Source organism: Sus scrofa, chromosome 11 (assembly GCF_054392235.1).
Source record: "Sus scrofa isolate SSC_HxYL_T2T_F1_AM1 chromosome 11, Sscrofa_HxYL_maternal_Yorkshire_Landrace_v2.0, whole genome shotgun sequence".
Classification (NCBI taxonomy): Eukaryota; Metazoa; Chordata; class Mammalia; order Artiodactyla; family Suidae; genus Sus; species Sus scrofa.
Window position 1 is genome coordinate 14,090,546 of NC_139393.1, and position 23,399 is coordinate 14,113,944.

General features: G+C 36.8%; 1 protein-coding gene across 25 annotated transcripts in view; it reads right to left on the reverse strand.

Annotated features, from left to right (window-relative positions):
- Positions 1-23,399, reverse strand: part of TRPC4 (transient receptor potential cation channel subfamily C member 4) — a 219,838-nt gene that overhangs the window by 144,914 nt on the left and 51,525 nt on the right. For 24 of the 25 annotated variants that reach the window (XM_084981060.1, XM_084981064.1, XM_084981056.1 and 21 more), the window contains one exon: positions 16,250-16,677. Coding sequence is in view for 16 of the 25 variants with exons in the window: in XM_084981056.1 (XP_084837182.1) it covers positions 16,250-16,627 (378 nt within the window). In the remaining 9 variants the exon portion in view is untranslated. 25 annotated transcript variants of the gene reach the window in all.

Consider the following 23,399-nt stretch of genomic DNA (forward strand, 5'->3'; position numbering starts at 1 on the left):
CATTTTGGTACGGAATTGCATAAAGAAAAAATCCAAAGAAGTATATCACGGTGGGTCACAATTTTTTCTTTGCTTTTTTCTTTTTTGGTAACATTTCATCTGAATTAGGTGACCTCTAAAAGATGCATTTATACCAGGTAAAAATGGATAAATTGCATGGATACTTGTGCTGTTTATGGTGCCTTATAGAACCTCTGTTAATATGGTTATGTGCAAAACTGTAATCTATTGAAAAGTAAAGAAAATAATATAAAGTAGATTATTATTTTTGAGTTCATGCCAGATGTTTAAAGCTATTCCATGTAGCCTCAAATATTACAGGTAGGACTCAAATATTCACCAGGTGGCAGTCTTTTCCCTGAGTCTGGTCAAACAAACGTGATCTGCTTTACCTCATCTTTATTAAAAAACAAAAGCAAAACAAGTGTGACTTATGGGAAGAGATGCATTTATTCTCATAATATTGAATTTAAATGACCTGTGTCATCTGAAAACATACTCCCTAAAACATCTCCAAGGGAACCCTTTTACTCTTCCCTGAGATCATCTCTGATCATTTTCTTTTATTATAATTTTTATTTTTCTTTCTCTGTATTCAGAGTGAAACTACATTGTATCTGATGATTAACAACGTGTTTAGATTATATTTATTTAGACCTAACTGTAGTTTTAGAAGCCTGGTCCATTTCCTGTCTCTTCTCCACATCTCTGTGGTAAAGTAAGCTTCCTGGTTCCACCCAACCTCCCAAAGATTCCCAACCCTCCTGACCAATATGCAGATATTTAGGATGCCTTGCCTCTGAGATTTCATCACTAGAAATCAACAAGTTTGCCTCTTGTGTTCTGCATCAGCATACATGAAACCTCATCACTAATCATGGCAACTTAGAATCGTGATACAAATGTGAATCTTTAGGCAAGATGATATTAGCCTAGTTGGTTCTGAAATGGATGATGATGATGGCAAGACTAAATCAAATGTCAACAGGCTAGACCCTCATGTTACATGAAGTATTTCAAATTTCTAATTCTCATAATTACCATTTTCTGCTTCAAGCTAAAGTGTCACCACTGGAGTCACCCAAGTAGTAAGGGGTAAAGCGTGGACGTGGATTCCTATCTGTCTGATTGCAAACCTGATCCTTTTCCACCAGGAAATATTTCTTGTTATGCACAACTAAGCCCTAAGGCCTTTATTTATATTTACATTTTTTCCTTGTTCTACAAAATGTTTAACGGGGTAATTTAAGTCATGTGAAGGATAAATATTTGTTTGATTCTTCTAGATTTTAATGAGTCAATTTTAACCCTGGCTTAAGAATGACTAATCTCAGTAATCTTTGACAAGTATCCTGAACTTTTGTTAACTGCATTTTCTTCATATCTGTATAAGGTAATGGTAGCAGGAATCAGTGTGTATGTGTTTGTGTGTATGTGCATGTGGAGAGGGGTGTTTGTGTGTATGTGCATGTGGAGAGGGGTGTGTGTGTGTGTGTGTGTGTGTGTGTGTGTGTGTGTGTATGGGGTGGGGGGAGAGGGGAGGGATGTGGGGTCAGTATGATATTAAAATGCTCTCTGATTTCACAAAGTTAAACCTGAGTCTTTGCTTTTTAGTTGCGAGAACAAGGAAGCCTAGCCCAGGGTTAAGTAGAATATGTTACAGTAAAGTAAAATTCATTCAAAACACACGCTAGAATACATAATTTAATGAACACTCCCTGCAAGTCAAGCATTAAGTTTAGGCTAAAAAGCACTAAATGGACTATACTTGAAGTGTGATTTCCTAAGGCTGGTAATTTAAGATCAGGCCAGAAGAATCAAAGGCTCTTCAGATGATAAAAAAAAGATTAATGGGAGTTTCCTTCGTGGCTCTTTGGAAATGAAGCTGACTAGTATCCATGAGGATGCAGGTTTGATCCCCGGCCTTGCTAGTGGGTTAAGGATCTGGCGTTACCAAGAGCTGTGGTGTAGGTCACAGACATGGCTTGGATCCCACAGTGCTGTGGCTGTGGTGTAGGTCAGCGGCTACAGCTCCAATTTGAACCCTTGCCTGGGAATCTCCATATGCTGTGGGTGTGGTCCTAAAAAAACAAAAACAAAAAATGTGAATGGGCTCTGAGTCTCTCAGATAATGTATGCAAGAGAAGTATGTTTAGCAACATTTAACATATATTTATCAATATTTTTAATTTTTAAGCATTTCATTGATAAAGCTAATAGTTACATGTGAGCAAAGCTGAATATTTACATACTGATTCCATTTAGGGTAAAGTGTACCGTATCACATTAATGGACACAAAACATTCTTCTAATATGTCAACATATTATACTTTCCCACATAGTATGGGAAATTTGCTGAACATGTTTATACACAACCTATCATTTCACAGAAATATGATGGCACTGATCTCTTTTCTTTTACTGATGTTAACTTTATTCAATTTTCGTGTCTTGCATAATCTAATATGGATACTTCTTATTCTTAGACATTAGGCACTATTCTCTTAGTCCCACAAAAACACAGGTGTAAATACAATTGGAAAATCTATATTGAATAAAAAAATGGATAAATTATTTTCATTTATTTTGAGGTCGCAATTGATTGCTAGATTTGATTCCTTGAGGTCAAAGGCTACTGCTATGTGGTCATATCTTAACAGTATTTTGGTCACAGTAGGCAGCCAAGGAAATTTTAAAGTTAGTGGAATAAAGGGAAGAAATGAGGAAATGATTCCCTTACTGCATCTTTGGCTCCCCCAAACAATTCTAACTTCCCTGTCTCTTCATCTTGAGTTGTTTACCTTTCTGCTCTGCTTCAGTGGACTTGAGGGAACAGAAGCCAGTGATTCTTTAAGAATAATACTGTGATTTGACACTGGCTGGGTCTGTCCGTGTGGATGAAGACATGTACCCAGTTTCTTCAAGACCCATGTGCCTGTACATAAATATTCCTATAGGTATGTATGTACATAGAAATACTTGTTTTTCTCTGATTTAAAAATAACACATGTTCAGAGACTTTAGAAAGCACAGAGAAGCACAAAATGGAAAAGCATGCACGCTAGTCCAACATTCAAAGATAACTAATGTTGATATTTTCACTGTGTATTTTTGGTTGGCCTCCAAAATGGCTCCAACGGCTCTTACCTCCTGATTTTCATGCCCTGGTATAAGTAGCTTCTTTCCACTGAATCAGCCTGATATCTGTGTGAGCACTAAAGTCATTTCAAAGTGAAAAAAAGGGAGTTCGCGTTGTGGTGCAATGGGATCAGTGGTGTCTCCGGAGTGCTGGGACTCAGGTTCTATCCTGGCTGGCACAGTGGGTTAAGGATCCAGCATTGCTACAGCTGCAGCGTAAGTCACAACTGCTCCTCAGATCTGATCCCTGCCCGAGGAACTCCATATGCCATAGGGTGACCAAAAAAGAAAGCAAGCAGAAACAAAAACAACAGTAAAGTTTTTCTACATTTTTCATGCTTGGCACAAATAATAAACACTGTAAATATGATTGTTCCAAACAATATTTATGATCTTTACAAACCTAAGAAACTATAATTTTAATATAAGCAATCATATTTTCCATTATTTTTTATTATTAAAGTGTGTGTGCATGCATAAACATGTTTGCGTGCAGTGTGTGAATACACATGTGTGTGTATATGTGTGTATGATCCTTGGGATCTGTGGGCGATTGGTTCCGGGACCCCTAGCCTGGATTCTGAAACCAGAGATGCTCAAGTCCCTTACATAAAATGGCATAATGTTTGCCTGTAACCTAAGTGCATTCTCCCATATATTTTAAGTCATCTCCAGATTATTCGTAATGCCTAATAAATATAAATGCTACATAAATAGTTGTAAATACAAGGTAAGAACAATGTAAATACTGTGAAAAAATTTGCCAGCACAAGGCAGTTTAAGTTTTTCTTTTAAGAACTTTCTAGGATTTTTGTTTGTTTGTTTTGTTTTTTTAGGGCCACACCGGTGGCATATGGAAGTTCCTGTTCTAAGGGTTGAAGCAGAGCTCGCAACAATGCTGAATTCTTAACTCACTGAGTGAGGCCAGGGTTTGAACTCACATCCTTATGGATACTAGTTGGGTTCTTAACCCCCGAGTTACAACGGGGATTCCTAGGATTTAAAAAAAAAAATATTTTCCACCTGCCATTGGTTGAATCGAAGAATGCAGGACCCGCAGTTATGGGACACACACACACACCACTCATACATACTTCTTGCTATTGTGAGGTTCACAAAGTAGGAGAAAGTGATACACATCTACATACTTTTAACGTAGTATTCTAAGAGGTAAAAAGAGGTGGACAGGAAAGAATGGTAGCCAAGAGAGCGATATTTAATTTGGTCAGAGCTTCATAATTTATCTCACACGTAAATAGGAAAAGAATTTGTGTGGTTTGCAAAATGACCTTCTCCAGTCTGGGAGGTAGGGGCTTCCTCTGCAGTCTCGGTCCTCAGCCCTCAACTGAGTCCCTCAACTTCTGTGTCAGACTCAACCACTGGACAACACTTCACAGTATCGCACATTGCCTGACATGTGCTCATCTTCCCCTTCCCCTCAGTTTCTCAGTGCTCCACCAGTGTGTCCGCATCACTGCCAACTGTTTTCTACAACAATCTAAAAGAATTGAGAGAATCAGATGGCAGGTTTCCTCTCAAAATGATCCTTTTGTTTTTTTGTTTTGTTTTGTTTTGTTTTGGCTGCACCCACAGCATAAGAAAGTTCCCGGATCAGGGATCAAATCTGAACCGTAGCTGCAAACTACACCACAGCGGCAGTGGCAATGCCAGATCCTTGACCCAGTGCCCCAGGTTGGGGATAGACCCTGTGCCACTGCAGAGACAAGGCTGGATCCTTAACCTACTGTGGCACAGTGGGAACTCTTCAATGAGTCATTTTAAAGCACTCAAGATTTGGTCAGGAGCCTCTGAAGGAATTTCAAGATAGGATGATCCTCAGGAGTCAGGAGACTTTCCATTCGTGTTCTGAAGGGCTGAGATTGTTGGACATCTAAAGGCCACAGTAATCAGGGAGTTCAGCAAAGAACAAGTAAAGCCCATGAAAACAGAGAAACCTACACTCCAATTTCCTTTGGGCAAGTTATTCGATTTCTCTGAGCTTCAATTTCCTTATCTATAATGGTTCAGTGTGACTGGGAGGAATCCATTAAATAAAGGTAGAAATACATACTGGGCAGTCAAAAAAAATTGTGCTGTATTCTCTACTCATGTGTTCATGCATCTACTCCTCATTTAAGCCCTATTATTTAATACCAATGGCTTAGACAACTGCTAAACAAAGATTCTAATGCTAGTTTTAAAGTCAGCAGGATTACAGTCTGCAATTGTTAGGAGCATCTCTCTGGGGGGTTGCAGGAGGGGAGAAATCCCTTTAAATCTTTAATTACAGATGGCGACTTTGGGTAAATTAACTCCTTTTTTTCTGGAGATTGGGATTAATTTGTACACACTACTATACATGAAACAGATAATCAACAAGGACCTACTATATAGGTCCTAATAGTCTACTCAACATTCTATGATAACTTATCCCAGAAAAGAATCCATAAAAGAACAGATACATGTATAACTGAATCACTTTGCTGTACACCTAAAACTAACACAACATTGTAAATCAGTAATACTACAATATAAAATAAAAGTTAAATTGAAAAGAAAATGGCTATCCAGAGAAAACCATGACTCGAAAAGATACATGTACTCCAATGTTCAATGCAACACTATATACAGTAGCTAAGACATGGAAACAACCTAAATGTCTACCAACAGGGAAGTGGATGAAGATGTGGTACATATACACAATGGAATATTAGTCAGCCATTAAAAGGAAAGAAATAATGGCATTTGCAGCAACATGGATGGACCTAGAAATTATCACGCTAAGTGAAGTTAGTCAAACAGTTAGACACCAGCATCATATGATATCACCTACATTTGGAATCTTAAAAAAGGACACAATGAACTTCTTTGAAGAGCAGATACTAACTCACACAATTTGAAAAACTTATGGTTTCCAAAGGAGACAGGTTGGAAGTTAGGAGGATGGGCTGGGGGTTTGGAATGGACATGCTATAAAATTGGGTTGCGATGACTTTCATACAACTGTAAATGTAATAAAATTCACTGAATTAAAAAAAGAAAAGAAAATGGCAGTAATAAAAGAACTTGTTACAAAGACTGTTATGAAGTTTAAATGAGATAACAATGTAGAATGGTCTTAATAGAAAGCCTGGCATACTGTAATGATCAAGTACTATAAACAATTTTTATTACTATCCTTTGACCTACAACCACTATGGTAAAATGTAATAGAAATTTACAATGTATCTCAACCTATTTATCTTTTTGAGTTATGCATTGTTCTTGAGGAAAATTATTCAATATACTACTAGTTGAGGATTCTCTGACATTTGGACAGTGGGAATACACATGATATAAAGTCTAAATAAATGCCTAATTATTTCTAATTATGCTTTATTTATCAAGATTGCATTAAAAATTCACATTTTTCCTGATGGTACCAGTATTGCTTGGCTCTCCAAATTATATACTTTTTTTTTTTTCTGGGACATTCCAAAAACTAAGAAGAAATGTTGCAGTTAGGTTACACATATGAGGGGGGTGAGGATTGTGCAAACTTAAACCCACCCCACTCATCCATCGATATCTCATTTAAGGGAAGAGAGGTTATATAGCCATTTGGTAAATTTGTAATTATAGATTACTCTTACCCTCCAAAAACCACCCATCCTTTCTGGGTGGGTTTGAGCATTCTCTAAGGCTGGATTCTATAAGTCGGCCATCAGATGCTTAAATTCACAGTTTGGAATTATTATCAAGTGTTTCCAATACGTGATTCAAACATTAGAAACTTGGAACACTGACAATTACCTAGAAGTTACTTGATCAAACAAACAAAAACTATTGCTTAAAGAATACATTGTGGTAATAAAAATGGGAACACTCTTTCTAAATCCTTGAAAAATTGGTTCTTGGAAAAGACTGTTTAAAATTCTGCATTACTTAAATCCTCATTTTCTTGTGTTTCAGATAGTAAAGCAATAAAAAATACTCATTTTCCATCTTAGAGCAGAAGTAAATATAGTATGTTGAAAGGGCATTTTGAAAACACTTATGAGACATTCTAACCATAATACATATTTTTTAAATCCCCATTATATTAACACTTTAGTCAATGAATTATAATTATTAAACGACATCATTATTCCTCAAAGATTAATTTTCAAATTATGATAATTAAGGCAGTTCAAGTAATATAGTGCTTATTTAGACATCATGTTACTGCTTTAGATTTAATCACAACATTTATAATGGATTGGGGGGGATTAAAAAATGACCCTCTGAAAAGGCTTTGCACCAAAGCTCACATTTGAAAGAGTAGTTCATTTATTTTAACATAAACTCACTCTTCATATTTTCACTAACACTCAAAATGCATTTGCTTTGAGGAATTTCTAGCCTCATCTAGGCACATTTTTAATTACACCGAATTGAATAAGTATAAAATGCTCAAACAACGTCAGGGTGGAAGGATTTGCATTTACTGTGCTCTCCTAATGCTAGTTGCATCAGTGTTTTAACTACCCAGTCTTTAAAACAACCAGGAGATACAGCCACTATGGAGAACAGTTTGGAGATACCTTAGAAATCTATCCATAGAACTTCCATATGACCCCGCAATCCCACTCTTGGGCATGTATCCGGACAAAGCTCTACTTAAAAGAGACACATGCACCCGCATGTTCATTGCAGCACTAGTCACAATAGCCAGGACATGGAAACAACTCAAATGTCCATCGACAGATGATTGGATTCGGAAGATGTGGTATATATACACAGTGGAATACTACTCAGTCATAAAAAAGAATGACATAATGCCATTTGCAGCAACATGGATGGAACTAGAGAATCTCATACTGAGTGAAATGAGCCAGAAAGACAAAGACAAATACCATAAATCATGGACTTGGAGAAGAGACTTGTGGCTGCCTGATGGGAGGGGGAGGGAGTGGGAGGGATCGGGAGCTTGGGCTTATCAGACACAACTTAGAATAGATTTACAAGGAGATCCTGCTGAATAGCATTGAGAACTTTGTCTAGATACTCATGTTGCAACAGAAGAAAGGGTGGGGAAAAAATGTAATTGTAATGTATACATGTAAGGATAACCTGACCCCCTTGCTGTACAGTGGGAATATAAAAAAAAATATATATTAAAAAAATAAAAAAGTTGTGAAAAACAGAAAAAACAAAAAAACAAAAAACAAAAAAAAAACAACCAGGAGAGTAGGGACTATAACCTTCCTCTTATTTACGAGACAGTCAGAGCTCAGAGGCTTAAATAATTTGCCAGAGATGATAAAATAGGATTTATAGCCACGTTTCTCTCTCCTGACTCTCTTCATGCATCTCACTCCTTCTTTGTCCAGGAGCAGAGAACAGGGGCCCTGCCTTGTATTTTCTGATTGTGGGATGGAAATGGCTCAGGGCTTGGAGCTTTGCTTCACTGCTTGAGATTAATTTGTTTTTTGTTTGCGGTAGTTTTTCACTTGAGTGTCAGGAGTGAAAAGCCTTTTTCTCTTGTGGGTTCCAAACATACTCAGTGGTGATGACCTCTCTACTTTCACACTAAGTGCGATGGGCTGAGCAGAAAGAGCAAGACAATGTGGTTGTGGAGGATTACGGCTCAATAATTCAATGGTCTTCAGCAAGAATGAAATGTCAGCATGTATTATTTTATGAGTCAGAATGACCAGTTAGTATAAGTCACTTCATCACGGTAATAGGGTAACACAGTCAATTTTTTCAAAATTCTTCCATTTAGGGCAGAATTATTCAGATCTCTCATGAATGCCATTTGTCAGTGACTAAATGCAATCTACACTCTATGTTGTAATAGCATTTAAACTCCCTGCTGTGGAATAATAAAATTCAATTTAATTTTTAGACTTTCAAAGTACTTGTTAATAAAAATACTTTATATTGCTTACTACTTTATTAAGATCATATTTGGGGGTGATTTTTAGCTTTTTCACATTAATGCTGGATTTAGACAATTTTAAAAACAACTTTTCTATCAATATCTTACAAGATACAAAGTATAACTGATATTTATCTAGCTATGTCTCACAAAAGGCTAAGTATTATGGGAAGAGAATATCTTTAATACTTCACTATAATTTTCTCTCTCATTCTTGCTCTCGCTCTCACTGGCTCTGAATTTTGAAAGTAACAAAAATGATGGTTACACACTTATTTAGTTTCACTTACTGTCAATATCCAGGACATAATAAAAACACAGGAGTTCTGTCTTGGCGCACCAGAAACGAATCCAACTAGGAACCATGAGGTTGCGGGTTTGATCCCTGGCCTTGCTCAGTGGGTTAAGGATCCAGTGTTGCTGAGAGCTGTGGTGTAGGTTGAAGACACAGCTTGGATCTGGTGTGGTTGTGGCATAGGCTGGCAGCTGTTGCTCTGATTGGACCCCTAGCCTGGGAACCTCATTATGCCACATGTGCAGCCCTAAAAAGACAAAAAAAAACAAAAACGAAAAACATATAGAAAAGGATAACCTCAACTGGCTAATCATGGAGGAAGTTGAAATATTTTCATCCTGCAAGAGGTAGTTCTAAAAACTAGAGCATATAGATTGTCTTAACTTAAAATACCATTTAATAGAACCATATGAAGTTCATGGGACTGCAGAAGGTAAATTACTTGTTTTGAAGCCCAATGAGGAAAAGCAGATGAATGCAAGAGATAAAAGTAAACTTTTTCTCTGCCCAGTAGCCAGAGATATATTTATTAGCATTCATATCAACTGAAAAAAAATGTTCCTTATTTTCAGTCAGCAGGCTTTATTTGCGGTTGGATGTGCATTTCCATTATCTTGCTAGTGCCAATCTCCTATCTCACCTTTTGATTTTTTTGATCACATAATAGGTACCATTTCTTTCTTTTTGTCTTTTCTAGGGCTGCACCAGCGGCATATGGAGGTTCCCAGGCTAGGGGTCGAATTGGAGCTGTAACCACCGGCCTACGCCAGAGCCACAGCAATGTGCGATCCAAGCCACATCTGCGACCTACATCACATCTTATGGCAATTCTGGATCCCTGACCCACTGAGCGAGGCAAGGGATCGAACCCACAACCTCATGGTCCCTAGTCGGATTCGTTAACCACTGAGCCACAATGGGAACTCCAATAGGTACCATTTCTAAAGCCATGAATTGCATTAGCACATCTACAGAAATATTTATTTTTAAAAAAAATCCCCATGTGCACTGAGAAGGAAAGGAAAAGGGTAAACTGAATTAAATTCTCCTTTGCTCTCTCTGAACAGGGTTTTTATTTTTAATGATTCGCACTTTTCAAATGAAAAAGAAGTCATGCACTCTAGAAGATAAATTGCCAATGCTTAACTTCATCTTTTCAGCCAGTGTTGTATTATTCGTATACTTGCTTGTCAATAGGAAGCAAAGATAATAGCATAATATAGCAGTAATAGTATATTACTGCTATTACATGTTACCTTTGAAACACTTCTACAAAATTGTTAACACCACCAGACATTAAGAAGCAGGCAAATTAATTCTATGATTCCAATTAACAGCCAAGAAAACCAAGGTGCGGAATGATTCAGAGACTTGTCCTGTTAGCAAGGGGTGAACAGGGTTAGAAATCCACATTTCTGTAATTTAACTCTGCCCTTCCCTGGCATTTCATAGCTCTTAGTGACTTCTAATAGCTTAGCTTTTTTTTATTAAGCAACAAAATTATAAATGACATCATAATATTTAAGATAGAGACAGTCTAAATATGCAGCTCTAAAGACTCTTTTAAATTTATCTAACTCATATCCTAAATTAAGATAATTAACTAATTGTTTAAATAATTCCTATTCAGCACCATGGTTATCTTCCGTAAATCTTGAGTTCCGGCACCGATATTTCCTGCTTTTGTGATCTGGGATGTGTCATTCACACTGTTTTCATTTCTCCATGTGTAAGGGGGGAGAACAATAGCACCGACCTTTAGGATAACATGAAGATTAAATGAGATAATGCAAACAAAATTCTTGTCACAGTCATTGGCATAGTGATGGGCTCAACGCATGTCCATCATTCAGACTACCTCCAGGGGGGTTGCTAGCTATTAATTGCTAGATCCTTTTGGTGAACTAAAGCCCAGAATGCTACTGGATCCCTCCCTTCAATTCTCTTCTTTGTAGAATGAAGTGATTGGACTAGGTGTTCTTCAAGATCTCCAAGGGCTCTCAAAATTATAAAATCTGGTACTTTTCTCAGTGGAGCTTTCAAACCAACGTGTCTTCCACTGAAATACTCTGGGATCTTAACTGTTGAACTGGTAAGTAATGTTTCACAAAGTATTTTTCCCAAAGAAGGGAAAATGTAATAAATATATAAGCGAAATTGGGAAATCCTCATGTATTCAGTATCATTTCATCTTTCATATGTAAGCAAATTAATTGAAATCTCCTGATAGTCAGGTCTGCATGATATAGTCGAACACACCTAACATAAGGTATACAACTAACTACACTTATTTCAGCATCCTCTAAGTCAGTGGTTCTCCAAGTGTTGTCTCCAGACCAGCAGCATCTGCATCACCTCCGTACTTGTCAGAAACACAAGGTCCAGGGGCCCATTCCCGACCTGCTGTCTCAGAGACTCTTGGGGTGGGATCCAGCAAAACTGTGTTTTAACAAGTCCTACCAGAAATTCTGATGATGCTGAAGACTAAGTACTACTGTAAAGTGAAGAGTGAAAAAGAAAGTTCACTTTCTGATAAACATTTACGGAAGCAGCTGAAACTGAAATTGAATCTGGCCTTAGAAGACATCAAAGAGAAAGGTCTGCTAGAAATAATTAGAAGTCAAGTAAGCAATCAATTGACTGAAAAAAGGGGGCAAAGAAGTCACTGTTGGTTATTCCCTGTAGAGAAATAAGGTCCTAAGAGGGTTACGGAAAAGTTCAGTAAAAATCATCAGAGAATATCGGAGTGATGATTCTGGCAAGGGAGCAATCCCAGTAAGACTACATAATGTTCCATCTTCCTGCCTGCTGTGGAGATCGACAGGTTCCCCGTGCTGGCTACTACACAAAGGAAATAAATCATTACTCTTTCCATTTTTTTATAGTAAAGATGACAATAAAACACAAGAACTCAATACCCCGATTGATGAAGTACATTAAGTAGAGAAGGAAGTATTTAATGATCTATGCCCATCTATTGATCTGGCAAAACCTAAATATCTTCATGAGATGCTGCTGCATTGAGAAAGGCTTTTAACATATTAACACTCATAAACCCTGAAACAATATGTGAGGGAAAGGAAAGATAAGCAACGTCAGAGTAATAGGAAGATGGGGGACGTTACGTGTTTCAGTGTCTCTCCCCTATTGTATTTCAATCTCAGACCCCTTTCGTAAGTCCCAAATTTCTAATTATCTCCTAGATGTCAATGTCAATAAATCGAAAATCGAGACTATCCAAGCAAGTCTCATAAACCTGTCTGATAGTCTCAACCTCAGTTAATGGAAATAACTTTCCCCAGTTATAAATCGTAAAACATTCCTGCTCCTTCTTCAGGGCTTTTGCCGGCTTCTCTGATGTCTGTTACCCAGTAATACTTTGTACTTATCAAGTCCAGTCAATTTAATAATTATGCAGGGATTTATCTCTCTTTTTATCTTCTCCATTGTGAGCACTTTTATTCATATTCCCATGACGTTTTTCCTGTTTCTCTTCACAACTAGACCTGAAAACTCTACAAAACAGGGATAATGTCCCCTCCCCAGCAAATGCGTGCAAATTGTCAGTTGTTCCCTGGCAAATGGACCGGAAGAATATACAGATTAATCTGAGCTCTCACAGCCCCCCATAACTTCAGGATGCCATCACACATTGCCTCTTGGCCAGAGGAAGAAATTATTATGTGACCAATTTGTAAAAGAAGAATTGATGTGCTGATCCACATTCATCACATTTTAAATTCCAAGTCAAGTACTCCTAATCAGATTAGTATGGTTTTTTTGTATTACATCCTCTTTCTTGACTCATTTGAAGACCAGTTATGTTTATTTTGTCCCCTTGGATATGACTGTTTTCAGGTTTTAACATTTGGCTTCCAGGACCTCAGCAAAATTAACGATAATGTATTCTAGGGTCTTTGGGGGGAGGCCCATGAGACTGGAAATGAGGCAAATATAGTAAACACATAGCTTTCAATGGTCCCAAGAATCATCGAAGGAATTTACAATTACAATTTATGAGAGAAAAAATTTCCATCAAAAAGTTATTTGCTATCCACCTGACACTAACTTATGGAAACTGTCACTCCGAAAGCTGTTGGCCAAACGGTGGAGATGCATTGTCTAAGTGAATCACAGATAAATAGCCAAGCTCTAATGAGATTTGTCTGTTCCCCCACAAGCCTTGAAGATGTTTTTTTATAACGTGCTATACTGTATACATTTCCTGATGTAACCCCCTCCCTTCCATTGTACAAGGTACCAAAAACTCTGAGGTGCATTGGAGTTGCTCTCTTCAAATTACAACATTCCAACCAAAAGATACGATATTTTGTTTATTCTCAGTACCTTCGCTGAAGAGGCATTCTAGAATGTGCAAATAGAAAAGGAAAATTATTGGCTTATAACCTGATACAAGAGAAATCTTCCAGAAACACCATGGCCTGGGAAATTTCAGACTCCTGGCAGATTTACAAACCTTTACTGCCTTTTATTAATAATCGGGGTTCAGATCAAGTGCCTCTAAGGAGCCAGAACCTACTTGTCAGACTAGCATTTAGCTCAGAAGTTGAACATCTTCCAACAAACACTCTCATAAGAGCAGATATCTTCTCCAGACACCAAATTACTTTGGCCAGTACAAATGTCATTGACTAAAGAGACACTGAAATGTTTGGTCAATAGTCTGGAGAAAATAGAATTAGGAAGGTTATGTCGTAATAAGCAGGAAAAACACAAGGGCAGTTTTGTCCTATAGACTTGTAGCAGCGTCAAATGATCTGGAGCCATAGTCACAGTCTTATGGTGGTTTTTACAGATGTAAAACAACAGGGTGTACGGTATAAGATCAGCGTTATTAGGAAATGCAAATACTTGAGGGGTGTGACTGTGGGAGGAATTTCAAAATCACAAGGGATGTTAGCACTTGAAAGTTACACAGGTAAAAAGACTTCTCCTCATTCCTAAATGTCCTGTGTTTCTCTAATGGGAAAAAGCCAGGATGTAATAGCCATGAGATCCTGCTCTATAGCCCAGGAAATGATATCTAATCACTTGTGATGGAACATGATGGAGGATAATGGGAGGAAAAGAGATGTGTATATATATAAAACTGGGTCACTTTGCTGTACAGCAAAAATTGAAAGAATATTGTAAATAAACTATAATAAAAATAAAAAAATAAAAAATATAACTTATGTCTTTAGATATTACCATTAACCTATCCACTCCTTTATACAAGTTTGAAAGGACAGATGAAACAAGCCAATTCTTCCATCAGGAAAATTTTATCCATATGATGGGAAGGTAACCCACAAACAATTGGATATGAAACAACCAACCAAAAGCCAGTAAGGCAACAAGCAAAGAAGTACTGTTATTGCGGAGTGTTATTTTTATCAAAATTTGGGGTGAGGTAAGAGAAAGGGGGTGAATGAATGATGGTAAGATATAAGAATGGGTCATGGACCACAGGCTTCTGGGGAGACTTTTTCAGGAGATACCTGAAAATGTCATGAAGTTCTCCTAACTATAGCAAGGATGCTGATAAAAGTCTTCTAGTAAAGCAAAGATAATGGTAGCTACAGCAGAGGTTGCTTTAAAAGAATGCAGTGTCTCTAAGAGTCTATCCTTTGCAGAAAATATCAGCCCATTATCAAACAGACCAGAAATTGTCAGAGCTGTAACAATGCACATTTTTATAAGATTTTACTTTAAAAGACAGATTTTGAGCCACTGCAGTACCTGCAGTGTTTTTGCAATTAGTCAGATTTGATGCAGGCAAGTGAAGAGTTCAGGGTGAAAGGATGAAGAATCAAATGGACAATTCAGATACAGGGCAGTAACAAAGGGAAGGATCTATACAGACAAAAATGGATTTCTTACTCATTTCTATGGTTTCTCCACATCCTTAGTGGTTAAAAAATAGGGAGATAACAGGATTAAAAACCACATGGTATTTATAAATGTTAATTTTCTACTGATGATGTTAAGATATACCTACATTTTGCCATTAATAAATTCGATACAGTTAAGCCTACAGTTAGAGTTCAGTTATTTTCTAGTAAGTAATCTTTTCTTTTTTACTTTTTGAAATTTAAATCTCAATTTAAAAGAATCCGAGTTTGCTAAAAGCAATAGCAGAAGAGATGTACAATTCACTTTTGCAATAAGAGGCAGAATACCAAAGCATCTTCTATTAATATTAATACAAATTACTGGACTTCTGTGAATAAATATTGCCTACAAGTTTATTTGCATTTTTCATAGATGGCCCTTTAGTTGTACCTAATTTACTCTGTCTTTTTTTTTTTCATGGATTAGAGCTTATTCAGAACTTCTACAACATGTTTTTAAAAAAACATGCATGCCTTTTAATTATATGGCAAATTCATATAAACAACTTCTTGGTTTATGTGTTCCTGGGTATGATTCCCTCTGGTCCATGTTCTAATCCTAGAGCTGTTACTTTTTTTTTTGTAGCATCTTTAATAAATAAATGTTCTCCTTCTCTTGAAAAAAAAAAAAAAAGATGCACAATTCTAGAACAGGCAAGCAGATTAAACAGGAAAATAGCAAAAGCTTTCATCTTGCTACTGGAAAATGTCAGAAAGTGAAGGAAAAACACCCACACAGACACAGTAAGCCCCAAACAACATTACATGTCGGCCATGACATAGGAATGTTTCTAATGTATGCGAACCAACACAGCTTGCTTTGTTTTGCTTTAGGTCTAGGTCTAGGTTTAGCCAGGGTAGGAGGTGCATGTGGCGAAGACTCTGGGAAGGGATAAAACATGTACTTAGGGGTGGTTTTCTGCCCTAATAGTTCTGAATTCAGTGCTAATGTTTCTTAAAGTTGGGGACGGAATTTGAACATCTGCAAGTAAAAGAAATTAAAAACAGGGTTGCATGTACCTGTTTCTCTCCACTGGGCTTTTTGTGGTTCAATAGCAGCTCGACAGCTCCGACGACTTCCTTCCTGATAGCGTGTAACAGAGCATCTCCAACATAGACGTTAAAGCTTAAGAGAAGTTCAATGAGCTCCAGGTTCTCGTTTTCGATTGCAATGAGGAGAGCCGTTCTTCCAAGAGGATCAATGCAATTAATATTGATCTTGAAGTAAATTTCAGCTTCCTCTAGGGATTTCTTGACACTCGCGTAATCTCCCTTTTCCACAGCATTTAAGTAGGCTTTCTCCGATGGTGAGAGTTCCGATTCTGCTCGGACTATCCTGAGAGGGATGCGGTCTCTGTAGGGGGCGTTAACATTTCTTTTGTAATAGAACTGAGCCATGTTTCATGCCATGCTATTTTTTTGTGTGTCTCTGAAAGTGCAAACAAAACCTAAAAAAACACAAGGATTAGTGTTAGCCCACTTTTCAATGATTATGCATCTCACTTAACAAGACATGATGATGCCAATAACAATGATAAAACCAACCGTAATTACTGTCAGAAGAGTTATTTTCCCTTTAAACAATGGAAATAGACAATAATCATTCAGCTATTTAAAAATATAGGTTACAGAGTTCTTATCAAAGAGGAATAAACAGAGGCTACCATTAGGTAGGTTATTTTTAAAAGTTACTTTAAAAGTGACACTTATCAGAGGATGAACTTGTAATTTTTGAACGTTATTTACAAAATCTATTTTTAGCAGAGGACTTTGAAAATCAAAGGCTGTATCTTGGAGGTCCTCAAACGAGACCAGGACTATTCAAGTTGTCATTCACTGTCAATTTTGCTCATCCTGGAGATGCTGTTGAGATAATGGAATTCCACCATCTTGGCAAAATGGTTTTCCTTTGTATGTATTCTATTCTTAATGTTTGTAAGTACTGACATTAAAGTTAATGTGAAATAATATTAATATCAAAATATCATACTGAGCCTGATGAGCATGATTTTGTTTCTCTTAGTAAACAAATTCATGGAGGAAGCAGAAATGTGTACCAATGTTAATTATCAACATGAGTCTAGGCAATTCAATTTCCAAAGGAAGAATTTAGAAAGGGTTTAAATACAAAGAGAGTTTATTCTGAAAATGCCATTTTCTTAATTCTATTACCTCTATATATCATGAAATGGTAAACCACATGGCAGGAATTTTTTTTTTTTCAAAATGTATTATTATTTTAAAGTTATAAAAAGAATGCAATTGAAGATGAAGGAACTATTTCAACTAAATAAGAAATTATCATCCTAAAATGTAAAAAAATTTCCAATATCAAGTTATACTGATATTGGTAATCATCTTAGTGATATAAATTCCTGAAAAATCTATTATGTTTTGAATACAATATCTTTATTGCTGCTAGTTCCTGTTTTCATGCTTATGGTCTGAACTATTTTATTATTCTATGTCATTTATATTCAACTCATTTTTATTTACATGCATTTACTACATCATATTAAAATGAATGGGACACTCTAGGTACCTGAACATGCATATTCATCTTAATCATTTTAGATCTAATCATTTTATGAGTAAATTAACCTGATTTGGATCATGATTTAAATGTAGGTTAAATATGCATTGAATTAACAAATGTTATTATATTCAATGTGATGTTCTCAGTATGGGAAATTGTGCATTGTTTGCCTGCTACCTCAATTTAACAGTAATTTCAGTTATCAAGTAGTTCACTTTTACCTTTTGATGTCCAAATTATTCATCATGATTTCTCAAATGTCTAGGTTCAGGATCTAGTACACAAAACTGTACTTTTACAATTCGTTCCTTCCTGGCACATTAGATTCAACATTATTAAGGCCTCTTTATAGACTAATAAGCAAAAGATAGTAATCCCATAATCCAGAATATTTTGCTCTAATATTTCACGTTTTATCAGTCTTGATGTTTTAAATGTATTAAGATCAACTACATAGCATGATATAAATTCATTTTCGTAATTGTAGACAAAGGGTGTTGTGAGTTCCTTAAATGGCAATATTACTTTTTTAGAGAAAAATGAAAAACAATGCCAGTGTTCAAATATATTAATATTAGATGCATAAATTTCTCACTTGAAGCGTGATTGTAATTTCATTATTTGGAAAATGCTTTAACTCACTAGAATAATGAGAATAAAACTTACATTACAGATAACAAAGACAACTTAATACCCCTTCAACATAACTGAAACTTCACTAAATTAACATCATCAGGAGTTCCCGCTGTGACAGAGCAGAAATGAGTTCGACTAGTAACCATGAGGTTGCAGGTTCGATCCCTGGCCTCGCTCAGTGAGTTAAGGATCCTGCATTGCCATGAGCTGTGGTGTAGGTTGCAGACATGGCTCGGATCCGGTGTGGCTGTGGCTGTGGAGTAGCTAGCAGCTATAGCTCCAATTTGACCCTTAGCCTAGGAATCTCCATATGTCATAGGTGTGGCCCTAAAAAGAAAAAAAAAAAAATTAACATCATTATGATGTTACATATCTCATTTTAATTATCTGATTACCAGAAGTCCTTTCTATCCATGTCAGCATCTGTAGTGTGTGGAATCAATGTTGTGGTTTTCACAGGCAATTTGTTCAGGACTACAATCTAAATGCTTCATAATGATAATAACTGGCATTTATATTCTATTTCAGCAGCATATTTTCTCTTTTACCTCATTTTGTCCTTATCCATGGCTCTTGGAAAAATACATAAATTTTCCTTTTTTAGAGTTGAATTTGAGGTTTCCAATCATACTTCATTTAAATATTTTACTTAATCCCAATAACTGTCATAATTGTAAACCACGCAACTATGTTTCAAAAAGAGTAGGCAACAGTGAGAGAAAGATGTATTGAAGATATGAATTGAGCCTGAGACTTTCCAGTAGATAATCTGTCTCCATCTATACAGTAAGAAAACACTGAGGAAGGAATGAATGAAAAGAATCAAAGAGTTCATGCTGACATGAAAAGATTGTGCTGATTACTAGAGAAATGCAAATCAAAACTACAATGAGACACCACCTCACACAGATCGGAAAGGCCATCATTAAAAAGGCTACAAATAACACATGCTGGAGAGGGTGTGAAGAAGAGGAAACCCTCCTACAGTGTTGGTGGGAATGTAAATTGGTACAGTCATTTTGGAAGACAGTATGGGGGTTCCAGCACAAACTAAAAATAGAGTTGTCATATGATCCAGCAATCCCTTTCCTGGGCATATAACCAGACAAATTAATTTGAACAGGTAGGTATCTTCACCCCAGTGTTCATAGCAGCACTATTCTCAACAGCCAAGACATGGAAACAACCTACATGTCCATCAACAGATGAATGGATAAAGACGTGGTATATACATGCAACCCTAAAAAAAGAATGAAATCATGCCATTTGCAGCAACATGGATAGACCTAGAGATTATCATATACTAAGTGAAGTAAGTCAGAAAGAAAAATACCATACAATATCATTTATATGTAGAATCAAAAATGTGACACAAATGAACACACTTATGAAACAGAAACACAAATATAGAAAATAGAGTTGTGTTTTCTAAGGGGAATGGGGGAAGGAAGGATTGAGAGTTTGGGATTAGCGGACATAAACTATCATACATAGAATGGATAAACAACGAGGCCCTACTGTACAGGACACAGAACTACATTGAGTATCTTGTGATAAACCATAATGGAAAAGAGTATATATATATGTATATATATGTGTGTGTGTGTATATACATATACGTATGTAACTAATCACTTTTCTGTACAACAGAAATTAACATAGCATTGTAAAAAAATTGTACTTCAATAAAATTTTTAAAAATTTAGAAAAGTTAAAAGAAAAAAAAAGAGTGGAGAAAGATCTTTCATCTACTTTCCTCTTTCAATTCTTGAATTTGAAAAAAAAGAATTCATGATGGGAAGGCAAGATGGATTTGAAATATATTTAAAATGTATTATCTTAAAGAAAGAAAATGTAAGTATTTACAATGGACTAGTAAGACAGAGAGAGAAGGAATGGAGCAACTCTGATTGAAGGCTGAAAACTTAAAGAGTAAGGAAAATGATATAATTTTTCAGTACATTGGCTTGTCGTTCCAGATTGCTTGAGAATCAGTGATAGCAATAGAAGGACAAGATCAAATATAACAATTTAAAACTGTGACATAAGAATGATGTTTCAGGGAGAAGGTACTGATAAGGCTGATGACTCCTAAGCTGACTCTCTTATCAGCAACTACGGAACTGCCACCGCCTAAAAAATCTGTAAAAAACAAAGGACAGGGTATAGCAATATCTTGACCTCAAGTGTGGACAGAAAAGCCTATTTCTGGTCCTGCACTTTCAGGATGAATTTTCTGGAAGGAAAAAAATATTTCCCCCCATAAATTATAGAGTTTAGCAGATCTTTGCTTTCAACGTCCTCTTTTTAGCACATAAACTGGAAGTGAAGTGACCGCTTCAGAAAGTTACGTTTCAAAGATTCAGAAGAGACGTGGGAGGTGATGGAGAAAAACGCCAATCCCGTGATGTGAATATTTAATTCACCCAACATTTATTTCCCCTCAATACGTTAGGGATTTAAGAAACAAAAATGTGGAGAAAAGTGCACCTTCAGATCAGTCCCAAGAGAAATTATTTTAAAAATCGTCACTAGATATGCAAACCACAGTTAACTAAACCATGTGAGGATACACAGGAAAACAAAAGTTCTAGATATATGTATAGGGATCTGAAAGCATATTCCCTAAAGGATAAGCTCAGTTGTGCTCTGCAAAGAACAGCGAACGTGAATTCCAAAGAACACAAAGGAAGGGGAATACACAGAAATCTCCCAGCATACATTATTAAAAGTAAAACACAATTTCCCCAAACAACATTTTTTTTTCCTCTTTGCTTTTGATTCCTGAGTTCACTGCCAAAAGACACATTTGTACAGGTGTGATCTCATAACACAGTGAGATAAAATCGCTCTTTCTGTTAGGATACCGCAGCACTTACCTAAGTTGTATTTGTATTTTTCTGAAATCTGATATGAAATAACAGTTTCTCAGTCAACTTACTCACGTGCAATCCAATCGGATTTTTTTCTTGCCATTGGTATAGTATATTATCTCAGTAATCTTCGTCATAATACATACACCACATAGACGTGTGATGCTCTCATTTCTGCTATCATTCTGAATTCCAGGACCTTTTCCATTTTCTTTAGGCAGGATACCATATGCACTTTTAGTAGCTGCGAGTTTTATGCCAATAATGCCACGTACTGACTGAAATGTTTTACCACTCAGCCTGACCAAACATTATCTGCCCTTTATTTTGCCCTCTTGTTTTGACGTGGTAAAAGCAAAGTGAACTATCAAATTCCTTTAAAAGGCTGTAGAGACATTTCTGTGAATTCCAAGAAGACGATGTTCCATCACTCAATGAAAGAGTAACTAACTAAAATATGACATCCTAGATTTTAAAGAAAAAAGTAGAATTTATTTTTAAAATTAAAGTCATTTACAATCTAACAAGGGCCAAATTTTAAACACGAAATATCTCCATTTTAAACATATACACATACTGAGGAGGATGGCAGGGCAAATTTTTTAGGGCCGCCTCCAAATACCACCACGTAGTGGATTAGGGCATAAACACAAACATTCCACCCAACTTTCAGATTGTGTGTGTGTGTGTGTTTTATTCAGAAGTTCCTCTAAGACTGTACCCTTCTGGAGCTCCTGTTGTGGGCAGCAGAAACAAATCTGACTAGGAACCATGAGGTTGTGGGTTTGATCCCTGGCCTAGCTCGGTGGGTTAAGGATCTAGTGTTGCTGTGGCTGGGGCGTAGGATGGCAGCTGAAGCTCTGATTCGACCCCTAGCCTGGGAACCTCCATATGCTGCGGGTGTGGCCCTAAAAGGACAAAAGACGAAAAAAAAAACAAAAAAAAGACTGTACCCTTCTTTTTGAGGGGTGAGGGGAGTCACTTCTTTTTATGTCATCCCTACAACAGCTCTGCTCTTAGCTATTTAAGTTTTATGATCATTATTTATTTATTTAAGCTAAACATTTTTTACTTATTTTTTTCTCATGGGATTAACAAAACCCATTTCAGAAAATACACAGAGCATGCAAGGTCTGAATTTTCATCTGAGAGCTGGCATGTGTCCACAGATCTGTTTGTTTTTTTGTGTTTCTTTTCCCTCCAAATTCAAAGCAAAAAGATGTTCTCTCCCCACGCCAGCTGCTCATCCAGCTGTCTGAGCTTTCCTCCAGGTCGGCTTCTCTAAAACACTCCATCAGCCTTCTCTGTGTCTTTCATAAGTTAAACTTCTTCCTGCAAACTGGCTCTTTCACAAGCTACGGGTGTCCTGAACTCTGACAGGGCTAGTTTAAAATCCTCATTATCTCTGGCTCTTCTCTTTCTCTTGTCTCTGTTTTTCTTTATTTCATAAGCTTTAGTTCATCTCTTATTTGCTCATTTATTCTAACATGGTATTTACCTCCATCACGGGATACATTTTTTCTTTTTATTAAGTCAATCATGTCCTGCTAGTTTCCAGATCCCCTTTGGCACTTCTGAGGCTTCATGACACTCAGCCTCTCAGCAGTCTCCACTGACTGAACCCTTGGAAATGGAACATGTCCTGCCCTGAGTTCTGTGACACTCTTCTCAACGCTCTGCCTTCTATCTCAGCATCACCTCCCCGCCTCTCTCTCTCTCTCACTCTCTCTTTTGGTAATTCATCTAGACGCCTTTCCTTCCATCTCAAGCTAAAATGTTGTTCTTACCAGGATCTGCTCATGGTTCTTTTCTCCATGGGCCACTCTTCTTAGTTGTTCTTATCCATTCCTCTTGACTCAATATGCTCCATAAATCCCGACAGGTTCTAAAATATGCTATATGTTTAAACATGCTCTAAAATCCATGTTGCCAGAGCATGCCTCTCTTCAATTCTAGACCTGTGCCCTCCAAGAGGGTAGCCATTAGCCACAGGGGGCCACTTGAATGTAGATTAACTAACATTAAATAATATGAAGAATCATTCTTTAAGTCTTCCTGGCCACACTTCAACTGCTCAAATGGCACTCCCTCTCAGTAATGCTGATTTACTTCATCTGTCACATGG